Below are 16,641 nucleotides of genomic sequence, written 5' to 3'. Positions count from 1 at the left end.
CTTGGACTCCATTGCTAGAGACGAAGCTAGACACGTTCTCTCTCCGTGGAGGCAGAAAGAGAACTGGAGGGAAGAGTGCCCCCTCCTCCTTGGGTCATGTGACCGAGGGGCAGGGAGATTGCATGCCCCAAGGGGAGGGGAGCACTCTCTTAGATTTTGCTAGAAGCTGACAAATCTTATCCGTGGCTGGCCTGCGCAGTCCCAATGTGGGACTGCATAGAAACCATTCAGATGAACTGATGATTTTCAGCGAAAATGGGAAGGTTATTTAGATTATGTACAACAAAAGGGAAAGATTGCTAAAAGTAAAACTAAGATTACATAAAATTTATTAATTTAAATAGATGGAATTTATTATACAAATCATAAAGATAATGTAGAAGAATTTTGAGATGTAAGATGAAGAGAAAAAAAACTCCCAGAAGGAGTATAAACTGTGTGAATGTATGTGTGATTGTATGTTTGTCTGTTTGTATATATTGAAAATCTTAATAAAAAAATTTTTTTTAAAAGAGGGGTGGACATATTCATGGAGGAGAGGGGTATTCATGGCTATTAGTTAGAATGGATACTAGTCATGCTGCATACTTATTCTCTCTAGTATCAGAGGAGCATGCCTATTATTTTGGGTGCGGTGGAACACAGGCAGGATGGTGCTGCTGCAGTCGTTTTGTTTGTGGCTTCCTAGAGGCACCTGGTTGGCCACTGTGTGAACAGACTGCTGGACTTGATGGGCCTTGGTCTGATCCAGCAGGGCCTTTCTTGTGTTCTTATGAGATTCAAAACAGATAAAAGTATTTTTTCATAAAACACATAGTTAAATTGTGGAACTCCCTGCCCCAGGATGTGGTGATGGCTGCCAACTTGGAAGGCTTTAAGAGGGGAGTGGACTTGTTCATGGAGGAAAGAGGTATTCATGGCTACTAGTTAAAGTGGATACTAGTCTTGATGCATGCCTATTATCTCCGGGATCAGAGGAGCATGCCTATTATATTCGGTGCTGTGGAACACAGGCAGGACAATGCTGCTGCAGTTGTCTTGTTTGTGGGATTCCTAGAGGCACCTGGTTGGCCCCTGTGTGAGCAGACTTCTGGACTTGATGGGCCTTGGTCTGATCCAGCAGGGCTTTTCTTATGTTCTTATGACCGTCACAAATGGGTAATGATCTTTAGGTTTGACCAGTTTGGTATCTGGTCTACAATATCTTTAATTTTCGCCCCTGGCAAGCAGCACAGATTGGCTGGGTGGGGGCAGTTTAGGGGCATGACAGAGAGTTATGGAACCTACAAGTTAATCTGGACAGAGGTGAAAGGGGTTTTCTAGAATGTTGTAATAAAAGGAAAAGGATGCTAAGCTTGTGGGGCTGGAAAATTGTGGGTCAGGTAGCAATTTTCCTCCAGGCCAGATTGGCCAGGGATCCTGGAGGGTTTCCCCATCTTCTGGGCATGGAGTAGAGGTCACTGGGGTGTGGGAGTGTGGAGTTGTGCATTCCTTGCAGGGGGTTGGACTAGATGACCCTGGTGGTCCCTTCCAACTCTGTGATTCTAAGAGCAGTTCTAAGAGCGGTCACCCTCCCATCTTGCCCCGTCTTTCCCGCGCATACCCACCCAACTACCTACCTCACCCCGTCTGCCTTTCTGCCTCTGCTGCCTGTGAATACAGCTCGGCACTGCTTGCAGGCTTCCAAGTGCACGTGCACTAATGCTGCCAAGAAGCCCCTAGCTGCGTTCTCAAGCAACGAAGGGGCAGCAGAGGAAGAAAGGCAGCCTGTCTTTCTGCCTCCGTTGCTCCTGAACGCAGCTTGATGCTGCTTGGAGGAAAACCGCTTCCTGATCCCAAAGTGGCAATTGGCACCACCCTGGGCATGCAAGAAGGGCCAGGAGACTTGCCCCCAGACTTGCAGTAGTCCACCCTTTTTGGTGAGTGTGCAGGTGGGTATGTTTGCTGATGACAAAGGGGGGGTATAAAAAGGGGGAGCTTTTTGCTGCAAACTGGGTGGAGGGGAAGTAGGCAGAAGAATGTAGGGAGGACATTTACAGTGGGGGTTATGTTGTGCTCCATGTGAACCTGATGCTATCCTGGGAGCAGTGGACTACGCCTACAAAAAGAGGAGTTGTATCAGTGCATTTATCTTTGGCATCATACTTCTGCTGAATGTGGCATAATGGTCAAAGAAATCTGTAGCAAAGGCAGGAAAGACATTTTCACTTCAACTGCTTCTACTTAAGAAAGAGTAAACAATGGGAGCAAGTAGTTTCAAATTGGCCTAGGGCACACCAGTGCCTTAACATGGGCCTGAATGTAACAAGTTGAAAGACAATACTAGTCCAGTGCTTCTCAGCATGGCAGCCGTGCATGTCATGGTATCTTACAATTTGTTTCCTGGTGACAATTTTATTCTTCCTCAAAGCCACAAGCCATTCCTGTCAGAGGTGGCCTTTCGATTGCCTTTTGGTTCTTCAATGAATGTCTTCTGAGTCCTTGCCTAGCCATGCTTGGGCTGACCCGTATAAGCGGTCAGGCTCCTGACATGAGTTAGGCCAGTGTTCGCATGTTTACTTTGATGTTCATTAGCTCTGTTCTTCCCACTCCCTGTCCATTCCCCCTCCCTTGCCTTGACCTTGAGTGGCTAATGAGCAGCGCCGTGTTTAGGCTCCTTCCTGCCAAGCACCGTTATCTAGTCATTTCCCAGGCTGTTTGAAACTGCACCTGTGATGTAATCATGCTTTTATGTTATGCCTAGTAGCCTGGCTCCTCATTAGCAGCTTTGAATCTGCAAGTTACCTTAGCTTTGCCTGTTGCTTCTATAATAAAGTTTACCTGCTTCTGACTTGACCATATGAGCGAGTGGCTTTTTGGGAATTGCCCAGGTTGGCTGGAGAACCTGACAATTCCTGGTTTTCCTCCACAACACATTATTGCCATCTGAGGTTATTAAGAATAAATTTTCTAGTCTTGGAGAACTTTCATTACTCTTTCCCGAATGTTCACTACCTTGGGAGCAGGATGATGAGAGGTACCCCCACAATGTTGAAATAAAAGTGCTTTTATTTATTTATTTGTTTATATGTTTATTTGATTGGATATACATGGCCCAATCCGACCAAGTGACATTTTTTTAAAAAAAGGTTTATTTTTATGATTAAGGGGATACAGAAGGGAAAAGAAGGGAAGGGTAAAAACTGTTTGATATACAAAAACAATATAGCAGATTCAATAGAAAAATAAACTTAGTCGAATACAATACCATATAACAAGCATAAATATTAATTAAGTAAAATAAAATATATCTAAATATGTAATTGTAAAAATATAAAAATCAGTCAGATTATCTACCTATTACATAATAAAAGTGTATTATACCGTTTGAAAACCCAGGAGTTACACGACGAATGGTTGGAACATAATGGATAAAACATTGCCTATTACTCATTCTAGTACTATTCAGTATATATCAATCATTTGACTAACTGGAAGTCATGTAAATGTTAAATGATTCTCACTTTTCGTCAAATTGTTCTGTAGGTTTGTTATGATTGGGGTTCAGCATAAAAGTCATTTTGGCCATACTGGCGTAATCTAGCAGTTTTTCTTTCCAGTCTTCTATTTCGGGTATTTGCATTTGCTTCCAGGTTCTTGCCAGAACCACTCTGGCTGTCGTTGTAGCATACTTAAAAACACCATGAAATCTCGAAGGCAAATTTGAGGGGACCATACTGAGCAGGAAATATTTAGGGTCTAGTGTTATCTTCGTTTTTGTTATTGTCTGTAATTCTCGTTGGATCTTTTTCCAGAACGTTTGTAGTTTAGAACAAGTCCACCAAACATGAAAGTAAGAACCATCCGTTTCTTGACATTTCCAACAAGCGCCTTTCTTTCCGGAAGAAGTCATCTGTGAAATCATATTTGGAGTCATGTACCATCTGTAGAATGTTTTATACCAATTTTCTTTCACTTCTTGGCACACAGTATATTTCAATTCAGACGTACAGAGTTTTTCCCATGATTCCATTGTAACCATTTCACCAAAGTTTTGCATCCACTTGATCATATTGATTTTCTTCTGTGTCATATTTCAAGAGGAGTTTGTAGATTTTTCCTAATAAGTGAACATCGTTCTTGGTTATTGTCAATTCGAATTCAGTCAATTCTCGAAATGGGCAAGGATGTAAACAGTCTTTTTGTTGATTGGACCTCAGTTGAAGGTAAGTCAGCCAGTTTAACTTTTGGAATTTTTCTTGAAGTTTAATAAAACTTTTGATTTCTCCTGTAGGCTCTACCATGTTACTGTACGTGAAATGAACAGCCGTTTTCAGTTTAACATTATCATGATAGACTTCGATTGGAGACATTATGGATGGTGGAGAGGAACTGACTCTTCTTTTATACCTTTTCCACACTTTTAGTATCGCCATCTTGATATCACAGTCTTCTGATGATTTATCTGTTTGAGTTGTTGTTGAGGAGTCCCACAAAGCTTTATGGAATCCTTGCCCGAAATCCGCTCGTTCTAAAGTAACGTGTCTACTTTTAGGATGTTTAATCCATTCTGTAATCCAGGTTAAACAGGCAGCGTGATAATATAGATTAAGATAATATAGTTTAAGCTAATCCTCCTTTCTTTTCATCTTGCAAGACTTTAAATCTGATTCTTGGCTTTTTCACATTCCACACGAAACGATTTTGTTTTTGCCAATTTTCTATTATTCTGTCTGATAAATAAATCGGGAGAAACTGAAATAAAAAATTTAATCTTGGAAGCCAAGTGACATTGATGTCATATCTGACCCTCTGAACAAATGAGTTCGACACCCCTGATTTAACTAAACAACTTAATATTTCTAAAGGTCTAGCCCGGTTTAATAATTTTTCTATTTTTTTGAATTTTAATTGCAGTGGCACAGAATTGGGCAGGTGGGAGCAAAAAGTGTGGAGTTTCACCCATCAGGAGGCTCTTAGTCAGGAACTACTGGCTTATCGGGGAATTCACTGATCAGGGGAGCAATGAATCTAATACGGGCCTTGTGATAGAATGAACAGCTAAACAATACATGCTCGGTGGAGGTAGGAGTGCTAGGATATTTGGATGTTGAACTAAACTTTATAACAGTGGTTCTCAACCTATGGGTCACGACCCCCAAGGGGGTCGGACGTGTTTTCTGGGGGGTCGCCGCCACTGTTCTGGCACAGCCCCCATCCCGGCGAGGAACCGGCCGACCGACAGCCGGAAGGAGCCAGGCTGCAGACGCGGCGGCACGCCGCCGCACACCAGCTGTAGCCCCGCCGCCCAGGGCAGGCCCGCCCACCTCTCAGCTGGGTGGCGGGGCTACAGCTGGTGTGCGGTGGTGCGCCGCCGCATCTCTGCAGCCTGGCTCCTTCTGACTGTTGGTCGGCCGGTTCCTCGCCTCTCTCTCTCTCTGGTTCCTCGCCTCGCCTCTCGGTCGGTCGGATGACGCGGCGGGATGTGTGGAAGGCCGAGGAAGCTCCCCTGGCTCGGCCTGTTCAGGTCTTGGAGAAGAGGGCGGTCCCCCTTGAGGCCGCCCGAGGGTCCCCCCCAGCCCTCCCTGTGTGTGTCTGTGCGCTCGAGATCCCCGGACCGCTGGCGAGTGTGTGTGTGTGTGTGTGTGTGTGAGCCTCCCTCCCTCTCTTTCCTTCCTTCTTTTTCCCCCTTCTTTCTTTCCTTCCTCCCTCCTTTTTTCCTTTCCTTTCTTTCTTCTTTCTCCTTTCTTCTTTCTCCTTCCTTTTCTTTTTTCCTTTCCTTCCTTCCCTTTCTTACTTTCTTTCTTTCCTTCCTTCCCTTCTTTCCTTCCTTCCTTTCCCCCCTTCCTTTCTTTCCTTCCTTTCATTCCTTTCATTCTTTCCTTCCTTCCCTTCTCTCCCTCCCCTGCATAGCCTCTGCTAGGTTTGCAAACCTCCAGGTGGGGGCTGGAGACCTGGCAACCCTAGCCTCTTCCAGAAAAAGGTTCCCCACCCCTGCCCTAATGTAATCAGGTAAAACCAGCCCAAAGCATAAAAATGTCACCATGCTTGCCATTCGAGTTTTAATTCCATTTGCCTCTACATATCTCTGCGAGAGTGGATTTTCAACGCTTCTTCATATCAAAACACTCTTCTATACCATCCCTGCCTGCTTCTCTCCTGCTCTGAGCTTGCCTTTTTCTTTCCATACCCTGATCCCTAGGGTTGCCAATTCCAGGTTGATGAATTCTTGCATATTTTGGGGGGTGGAGCCTAGGGAGGGCAGGGTTTGGGGAGGGGAAGGAGCCCAGTGGGGTATAATACCATAGAGTACACTCTCCAGGGGAACTGATTTATGGCATCTGGAAATCAGTTGTAATTCTGGAAGATCTCCCCACCAGGAGGTTGGCAGTGCTACATATTTATTTGCTCAAAGACAAGAAACAGACTAAATGTTGAGGATGACGAGGTTGGCTTTAACAAACACTCAGCCACGAATTTTGAAGCTGGTTACCCAGATGCAAGCACAACCATCACATTAAATATTAATTAATTATTTAATGAAATTAGTTAATTAAATATTATGTTGGAATTATATTCTGAAAAATCTGTTTGTATTGTGTTTTCTTTATCCTATTGAAAATGTCATTTATGGCTTTATTATGCAAATGTCATTTGACTATTATGCAAATGTGGCGGGGGTCGCAGGTTACTTGGCAATTGTAAAAGGGGGTCACGACTTGAAAAAGGTTGGGAACCACTGCTTTATAATATTGAAAACACTGAGCTCTAGAATGGATACTAGTCATGCTGCATACCTATTCTCTCTAGTATCAGAGGAGCATGCCTATTATTTTGGGTGCGGTGGAACACAGGCAGGATGGTGCTGCTGCACTCGTCTTGTTAGTGACTTCCTAGAGGCACCTGGTTGGCCACTGTATGAACAGACTGCTGGACTTGATGGGCCTTGGTCTGATCCAGCAGGGCCTTTCTTAAGTTCTTATGTTCTTAACAACGTATGATCATCAAACATGTAATAATATCCTAATTGTTACCAAAATGATGCACTTGTAAACAACAGTATATTTTTCTAACAGAAAATGGAAATATTTATACTTTTAAATTCCATTAACGTACTAAACTACAATTTTCTATCCTAAGGTATAAAATATGAATTTTATTTGTTACATCAGACATTTTGGCTTACTAGAAAAGTAAATGTTGCGGAAATTTCAACTTTTCTCAATTTTCACTTCTTTCAGAAACAAACAAGCAAAAAAAAAAAATGCACCCCCAGTTTTATCACTGGTTTCAAACTTTTCAGAAATTTCACATCTGTAGTCCAACCTCCCCACCCCCCGTTGGCATCTTCCAAGACGGTTCTGGGCCATCTACACACTACTGAAGCCCTCTGCCAAGCCCCTCAGAAGCCCAGGCACAGCAGAAGAAGAGGCAGGCATGCAGGTGAGGGGTACCCGGGAGGTGCAGGTGGGGAAGGCGCCACTGGGTCTCACCTCGAAACCTGGGCGGGTGAGCAATGCAGCCTCCTTCTCCCATTTGCTTCAGTGGCTGTCAGCAGCAGCATCTGGGTGTGGCAAGAGCTGTTCAACAGCCAGTCAAGGTCCCTCTCCACATCCCACCACCCACGCGCATCACAGGACACCTTTGAACCGTCGCACCTGCCACTTGCCTGCATTCTCACTGGCTCTGCCACGGTTGTGTGCCACAGCTGCAGTTTTTAAAAGCAGTGTCACAGCAATCCTTGCAACAACCCTGCAGCGTAGGTCTCTGCACTCCTCCCACCAGGCCACCCCCAGCTGCTCGCTCAGCTCATGGTGGCCCTTAGCAGTCCTTTCTGGGACACCCCCCCTCCCACTTCCCAGGGAGCACCCGCAAGACCCGTGCAAGAATATGCAAAAGCCTCCCAGGGCCACACGGGCCGGCAGCTGTCCCGCTACTGGCCGCCAGGGGCATTGTGAATGCTGCTGCTTGTATGCTGGAATTCAGCGGCTCTGCTGCCCTGCCTGGCTAGTTTTCATTTATTTAATTGATACCCTGCCTTTCTCCTATTATCTATCCAAAATCTAGCCTAATTTCCACGAATTAGTTCTAGTCTTGCCCTCAGGAGAACAAGAGAACACACTGGTCTATATGACCGCCATCTAGATATGTTAAGACAATAATCACATCTTTCCTTAATCTCTTCTCCAGGCACCACGAGCCTGGCTTTCCTCATAGGGCTTCATGTCCAGACCCCTCACCATCCAGGGAATCAACTCGTTTGTCAATGTTCATCCTAAAATGCATTGCCCAGAACTAGATGCAATACACCAGATGAGGCCTGACCACTGTAGAATAGAGTGGAATTACAACTTCCAGTGACCTGGCGCCAGCTTCCTATGCAGCCACATCAAGATGCTGGCTGATGTGCAGCTTATGACCAACAAAGACACCCAGATCCTGTCCACTTGTACTGCTGCCATGCTATCCCCATCCTATACTTGGTGCCTTCGATTTTCTTCTTAACTAAATGTATCCCTGATGGCTCAATATTCAGCCTCTAAAGATAACTTTTAATCTGATTCCGTCTTCTTTGGCATTAGCATATTTGTTAAGCGTCCAAGTCAGTTAAAAACAACAAATAGCACAAGGCCCAGGACAGCCCTCCAGCACTCCACCCTTGGAGGCCCCTTTGGAGCTTGATGGGAAGCTACTGATTATTATCACTCCCTGGATACAGTGAGCAACTAGCCCACATTTAACCATCTTGTCTGCAAAGGTATCATGTCAAATGCTTGGTTGAAAACAAGGTACACTATGTCCACAGAACTCCCATGGTTACTGAGCTGCTGGAGGGCATCTTGGCCGTCTTCTGGGCATGGAATACGGGTCACTGGGTGTTTGTGGGGGACGTAGTTGTGAAATTCCTGCATTGTGCAGGGGGTTGGACTAGATGACCCTGGTGGTACCTTCCAACTCTATGATTCTATGAAACATATTTTTTCAGCCCCATCTACCACATTGGAGGGTAAATTGAGGAGGGATATGCTCTGTGGCTCACTCACACAAGAGAGACAAGATCAACTTTACCACTCTCACTAGAATTCCCCGGCAAGTCTGCTTCTGTTTCTCAAGAGTTCTGTTGAGTCTCTGAAGACTGCAGCCCAGACGGGATGCCTGGCTTCCACGCCAAACCACACTGGTGCCCACCACTCAAGCAAAAAACAAAACAAAACTCAACACTTGGGAGAGAATCTAATAATGATTTAATTCATGTTGCAGCCAGGAAATTATATTCAAGGGTTGGCACAACAGTATTCCAGGTGGGCCCCTCAGCAGGGGACTCCAGGCACTTGATAGTAACAAAGTCTGTGTGTGGAAGAGGGTCTCATTCCACTGGACAGGGAAAGCTCATAGAAGCAAGCACAAAAAGCTCTTTTCACAGACAACTGAGGAACAGCAGCTACTTCCCGTAAAACTTCTTGTTCAGGAGAAAGATGAGGAGATTAACGTTGACTTTTGCTCTGTCAAACAACTTCATGACGGCCACACCTTCATACTGTAGCTGCAGCAGATCCTGCAAAGAAACAGAGAAATTCTGAATTCTCCACCAAGACTCCAGGAGACTCCCCGCCCTGCTACTTTCAGCCACGGTATGGAAAGAAGAAAGGCAGCCTGTCTTTACCAGTATTCTTTCCCTACCAAGACCAAACTGCAGTCGGGGTGACCTTGCCCAGCAGCTGGTCTGTAGCTGCTTATTCAGGTAAAAAATGCACGGGCCAAGAACAAGAACAGAAGGCGGCCTGTGTAGAAGAGGGGGGAAAGCCTCTTTTCACAGAACTGGCATCAGTCAGAAATTTATTCTGTAGTTTTCTGAGTATCACAGAAGTGAAAGATCATAGTTGACAATGTTCATTTATCTGTAAAAAGTTTTTTATTTTTAATAAAATTTTAATAAAATTTTAATAAAATTATCTTTTATTTATAAATCTGTTAGTTTGACAATTTTTAAAGCTGAACTTGCCAATTTCTTGTGACACATCAGGCTCAGTTCCAGTTGCTAGTTCTTACTTCCCTCTCTCTTTCTCCCTGTTCTTAGACCGAGGTCTTGAACAATAGAACCATAAAACTTAAGACCTATCTCTAAAAACACCTCTTCAATTCTTCTCTGCAGCCTCCAAAAAAATGAGCAACAAAGGAAGTACGCTGAGGGTCAGTGTTGTCCTCTAAGAGGAACTGAACCTTTTGCTCCAAAGTTGCTCAAGAAAAATAGGACAAAAATCCCTTCACATCCAGGGGGACTGTCTGGCCCCCCAATAATTTTGATTAGTTTTTGTGTATCTTCCCAAACCTATCCCCCCCCCCCATGAGTAAGCTCCCCAGAGATGCTGAGCTCACTGCGCCCGTATTCTTGCTCTTAGCACCAAGCCCCTAGCTCAGGGAGTCTGTGTTGCTTTGCTGGGTTACTTTGTTGGGGATGTCCACACCAGAGCCATGTGCTTTGTAACTAACATGTGATAATCAGCTATGTCAGGATTTCCCGGTTTTAATTTGTTGTTGTTGTAAAAACAGGTTTCACTTACCTGCAACAGATGTTCACTGATGTCTCCTGTGCAGGCGCACATTGGGACTTGTGCATGTGTAGGCCTGCCAACCGGAGGTTTTTACTTAGCTCTACCACTACGGGATGCAGTGCGTAGGCTCCAGCCCAAAGGTGCTCCCCCTCCCCTCAGTTCCTACTGAGCTGCTGGCATCTCTCACCCATACTACCGCACGAGGAGAGTTTGCAGCGGGGTAGGAGGGAGGGAACGTGTGCCTGCACAGAAGACCTCAATGAACATCAGTTACAGGTAAGTGAAACCCTGGTTTCATTTTCAGTCTTCTGTGCAGTCCCCCATTGGGATTTTAACAAGCTTCCTACAAGAGTCGAAGCTCTCCTTAGGCACTGAAGATGGAATTCAGAATGGCCTTTCCCATCTGGGTCTCCGTTCTTGCCTGCAGGTCCAAAGCATAATGTTTGATGAAAGTCTCTGCTGAAGACCATGTGGTAGCTCTGCAGATCTCCAGCAAATGAATGCTGCTGAAGATCGAATGGGCCCTCAGAGCCAGCAGACAAGAACACAGCGTGGTGTAGTGGTTTGGAGCTGTGGACTCTGATCTGGAGAACCAGGTTTGATTTCCCACTCCTCCACATGAGCAGCGAAGGCTCATCTGGTGAACCGGGTTAGTTTCCCCACTCCTACACATGAAGCCGGCTGGGTGATCTTGTGCTAGTCACACACTCTCACCCCACCCACCTTCCAGGGTGTCTGCTGTGGGAAGGGGAGGGAAGGTGATTGTAAGCCGGTTTGAGTCTCCCTTAAGTGGTAGAGAAAGTCGGCATATAAAAACCAACTCTTCTTCTTCTTCATAGCCCCTCTTGATGGTGAAGACCAGCCACCTGGACAATGTTTGGGGTGTTGCCTTTTCCCCCTTGTTCGGCCTGAATGGCACACAAACAAAGCTGAATCCTTCCTAAATTCCTTGGATTTTTCTAGATAGAATAATAGGGCCCACCTCACATCGTGCGTGCGCAGAATCCTTTCGCTATCTGATGTTGGTTTTGGGGAAAAGGTTGGCAAAATCAATTCTTGTGCTAAATGGAATGTTGAGGTTATTTTAGGCATAGACTGGATGCTGGGCCTTTCTGGGAAGATCTTCAGGAAAGGAGGGTCCACACTAAGAGCAACTATCTTGCTGATTTGACAGCCACTAAGCAGGAGACCTTCACTGACAGTAGATGAAGTGAGGTTGTGGCCAAGGGCTCAAAGGGCTTTGACCTTAGTTTGGTCAATACCAGAGACAACGACCCTTGCAGGACTATGGGCATCTTAGGCGGATACAAATTAAACAGGCCCTTCAGGAACTGTTCTGAGGGAATACTGTACCCCCTCATGGAAGGCTGAAATGGTGGCCCTATGGACCTTCACAGATTAAAAATCTAAGCCTGTTGCCTTAATGGCTACCAGGTAATCAAATATAGTCACTAGAGAGGCTTTGGGCAGAATCAAACCCTTCTCTTCACACCACCAGGTGAAGCGAGATCACTTAGCTTCATAAGACTGTCTCATGGAAGGTTTGCGGGATTGAAATAGGATGTCCCACACCTCTGAAGAAAACTGGTCATTGTTCAGACCCTCCAGGCCATGAGGCGGAGACGAAGGATGTTGGGGTGAAGGTTGCCCTCCCAGGACAACAAGTCCAGGACCAACAGGAACCTGATGGACTGCCCCTATGACATGTCCATCAGGACTGGGAACCACACTTGTCTGGGCCAAGATGGGCTGACTTGCTCCTGCCACATCTTCCCCAGCTCCTTGGGGATAAGCGGGATGAGAGAAAAGGCGTAACAAAACCTGCCTTTTCACCATATTTGTTGTAAACATCTACTCTGTATGGTCAGTTTCTGTTTTACCTGTTTTATCTGGCATATTAGCCACAAATAAAATTTAATTATTTATTTACCATATTTGAAATGTGTCCCCCAGTGACTCTACTTCCTTCCTGGCCTGGGAGCAGAACACCCTTGCCTTTGTGTGGGCAACCGTGGCAAAGAAGTTAATATCTGGGTAACCCCATAGCTCACTGGTTCCCAACCGGGGGTTCATGGACCCCCAGGGGTCCGCGAGAACTAAATTAAGATCCGCAAAACAAAGTTATAAACCCATAATAAATTAATCTTTTCAATTAAAAGTTTTCTATTATAAAAACATATTCAAATATTATTCTATGTTTAATGTTTAACTAACAGTTATGATTAAAATTTACTTTCAAATTATCGGAATTTTAATTTTGAACCTTGGGGTCCCTGCACCGAACAAAAAAGTCCTAGTGGTCCCTGGTCAAAAAAAGGTTGGGAACCACTGCCATAGCTGGAATATGGGCTCCAAGTATATCTCTGCTATGGACCAATTGAACCTGTCTGCCCTGACATCCCCTGAGATGTGGATGGTTTTTTTGCAACAGTGGTATGCAACAGCCCAATGGATGATGGATGTTGCCTCCTGGCAGAGATGACAGGATCTGGTTCCAACCTGCTTGTTGAGGTAGAACATTGTCGTCACATTGTCCATCTGACCAACATTAAGAGCCCCTGCAGCATATCTGCAAAGTGGCTAAGGGTGTTTTTCACAGCACATAGTTCTAGAACATGGATATGCAGTCTGGTCTCCCTGTCAGACCATATACCCTGCACCTCTCTCCCAAGGCAATGTGCTCCTCACCCCACCAGGGAAGCATCTGTAGTGAGAACAACATCAAACTCTGGCACCCCAAAGGATGCCAAACCTCTTTTCTGGAGCCTACATAAGACAGGAACCAGATCTGCAGGGAGTGGCAGAATGGCAGCAGTAAATGCTATCAGGCTTAACAACCTCTGAATCGCTCCTGCTGTTTGAAAATGGCATTGTAGGAACATCCGCATCACGGCTCTAATGGCTGCAATCCTCTCTGGTAGCAGAAACCCTTTCACTTGAGCTGCATCTACTACAGCTCCAATAAACTGAGCCTTCTTGTCCGGTACTAATTTGGATTTTTCCCAATTAATTACTAGACCTAACTTCTGACAGGTCCTCACTGTCATATCAAGGTGTTTATACAGCTGTCCTTCCGAGTCAGTCAATCATTCAGATACAGATAAACAGTGGACCCCTGCAACCTACGGTTGGTGACAACCAGGGCAATGCACTTAGTGAATACCCTGGGTGCCCAGAAAGCTCAAATGGGAGTATCGAGTATTGGTATACAACTGAAGGCTTCTTGGCCATCTTCTGGGCATGGAGGAGTAGGGGTCACAGGGGTGTGGGGGGGAGTAGTTGTGACTTTCCTCCATTGTGCAGGGGGTTGGATGGCCCTGGTGGTCCCTTCCAACTCTATGAGTCTATGAACCATAATGAAAGCATAAATGCCTTTTATGGTCTGTGTAAATGGCTACATGAAAATAATCACCTTCAAGGTCAAGAAGTGCAAACCAAGATGAATTTTTTTATAACTGTAATACTGTAACTAATAAAACCACGCAGAATTTTTTAACCAAAAGAACGATTTAACCTCCTGAGGTCTAGGATGGGCCTCTTGACACCATCTTTTCATTAACTAAAAAGAAATGGGAATAAAACCCTACAGGGTCATCTCGGTCCTGCACTTACTCAACAGCTCCCTTCATTAATAAGGTGTCAACTTCCTTAGACAACTCAGGAATGTGATTGTTAACAGCCAACATGACTGGCATTCACCTTAGCTTGGAGCTTAACTCCTGCCTGTATCCCTCTGAGACAACAGACAGAACCCAATTATCAGTTGTGATTTTATTCCAGGCCTCACTGAACTGCAAAACCTGTCACAAAAAAGGACCCCTGAAGCGTTCTGAGATAGAAGGATGGTCTTTAGGAAGACCGATGTCCCTCCTTGGGTGAGGGCCCTTGATGATTCTGCCATGGTCTAGAGGAACTTCTCCTCTGGGCAAACGACTGGTGTGGCAAAGGTTGTCCTGCATGTTACTGTTAAATGATGCAGACCTCTGGTTGCCATTGCTGATGGTAGAACACCCGGTGTTTGTAAGTGGTAGAAGTAGATGGAGTGATGCGCAACAACTTGGCAATTTGCTTATTTTTCTTTACTTGTGTCAGGAAGTCATCAGTGCCCTGAGAGAACAGCGTTGTGCCCTCAAAAGGAAAGTCCTCTATTTATTGTGGCAAGGCCATAGACCTGAGCCATGCATGTCTGCAAATCACCACAGATGTAGCGATGACCCTCGACTCTATGCTTTCCAGCATTTGTCTGTTGTTTAGATAGATGGATGGCCTCTGTTTGTAAAAACTTGGCCAGCTGTTTTCTCTCAACTGGGAGTTGTTCAAGGAAGGGCGACATTTTCTCCCAAAGGAACAATGGGTAGCTGTCCATTTTGGCCTGGTAACTGGAGACTCGTAATCCCATTGTGGCAGATGAGTATTCTTTACATCCCAGGTTGTCTAGCTTCCTACCTTCTGTGTCTGTCAGAGCCAAATGCTATGTGGGGAGTGGAGTTCCTCCGTGATGAGGGACAACAGTGGTGGATAAGTGCCACGGTGCCAAATTCGGTCGGATCCTGTAGAAGCCCTCTACACGCCTGGACAATGCTGGAACCAAAGCCATTTTCCCCCAAATGTCCTGAACTCCTTCCATGAGACCTTGCAGGAGGAGTAGGAGTAGGAGTGGCATCCTAGGATTTTGTCCTTTGGACTGAGTTCATCTGTGGACACCTTGATGTCCAAGGAACATGCCCTCTGAACATCTGCTCTCCATACATCTCTTGAAGGTACATTGGAGATGACAGACCTTTGCACTTGGGCTTGGATCCAAGGCCTCTGACTTTGCTGGAATCTTCTCAGGTGTGCTGGCCCACCAGGGCGGGGTGCTGCTGCAGCAGTGCGGTGCTATGAAGAGACCTGCAGCGGGCGGGGCAACAGGCTGGGGTTTCTGAAGCCGAGGCTTCTACAGCTGGCAGCTGTACTAATTGGGAATGGGTGTAGTAGACACAGTCCAGTAACAGTCCGAAGTTTAGTCAGGGTGAAAGGCAATCTGTCAGAGCACGAGGCAGAGGCGAGGTCCAGCTGGTCCAAGGTCAGGCAGGGAGTCCAGAAGCATTCAAGGTTGAGAAACATTTCGAGTTGATACACAGTCAGCCAGAGTGGAGCGTAGCAGGTTCGCAATGCGCTGCTTCCAAGGCTTCTGCTGCCTCCCCCAGCTGTCTGGGGGAGGCAGCTTCTGTAAAGAATCACTATCTCCATTGCTGTCCCGGTTCCTTCTTTGATGCTCCAGCCTGGCTGAATGCCAGCGTTGTTCTGCCAGGACCCAGCCCATTTTCCTCCGACGAGTCCCAGGAGACATCTGTTCCTCACTGTCTCCCGGCTCCCTTGGCAGCTTCCTCATTGTTCCCGGGTTGGCCAGTGTCTGGTTTTCCTTAGGCTGCTCTTTAGCGAGTGACTTTAAAGTTGGTCTTGGCAATACATCACCATCAGCTGTTTTCTCTGCCAGTGCGGGTGGGAAAGGAGGACTCTGCCTCTGGTCTTCGTCAGATTCTGAATCTGTTGTCAGGCAGCCTCTGACATCGGGCTCCTCACCTTTGGATTCGAAGAGCGGCGAGAGAGGACCTCTAGAAGCTGTACCCAGTGGAATTAGACAATGGTGGGGTCTGCTTTGGGACAATGGAAATGAAGGCTGGCCATAATAATCTCCTCATTGGGCATGATAGGCATGTCCCCAGGCTGATGACATAGCAGACAATGGTCGTGCTGTTGTTGGGTGGGAATGGATGTTGAACTTGGACCGAAGCGGCAGAGTCAGATTTGTAGTCCAGAATTAAAGCTGTTTCACCTTCAAAGATCGCCTCCCCTCCAGCAAATGGATGCTGAGGGGAGGCTAGACGTGGAGACAGAGATCTGGGAGGAGGCACTGCTCTCTCCATGGGTTCAACAACTGGAGCTGACACTGACTGTAGTGGTTGACTTTTCGCATCTGACTTGCACTTCTCCTTCTTCCTTCTCCTTTGATTTTGGTCTCTTTAGTGGAGGTTTGGAGGAGCAGCGTGGCAGCGATGACAACTTAGCCGACCGCTTCTTCGGTTCCAACCCTGTGACCAGAGTGCCTCGAACCTGATGTTGGATC

At 46.0% G+C, this 16,641-nt stretch overlaps 1 protein-coding gene across 1 annotated transcript in view; it reads right to left on the bottom strand.

The window, feature by feature from the left end:
• Positions 1 to 9,379: 9,379 nt before the first annotated feature.
• Positions 9,380 to 16,641, bottom strand: part of IQGAP1 (IQ motif containing GTPase activating protein 1) — a 118,585-nt gene continuing 111,323 nt past the window's right edge. The window contains exon 38 of the mRNA XM_056865699.1: positions 9,380 to 9,535. Within this exon, the coding sequence (XP_056721677.1) occupies positions 9,422 to 9,535 (114 nt within the window). The 3' untranslated portion in view covers positions 9,380 to 9,421. The remainder of the gene's footprint in view (positions 9,536 to 16,641) is intronic.

This window comes from Euleptes europaea, chromosome 20 (assembly GCF_029931775.1).
Source record: "Euleptes europaea isolate rEulEur1 chromosome 20, rEulEur1.hap1, whole genome shotgun sequence".
Taxonomy (NCBI): Eukaryota; Metazoa; Chordata; class Lepidosauria; order Squamata; family Sphaerodactylidae; genus Euleptes; species Euleptes europaea.
The sequence above is the reverse complement of the archived record's forward strand: the minus strand, read 5'-3'. Positions and strand labels throughout refer to the sequence as shown.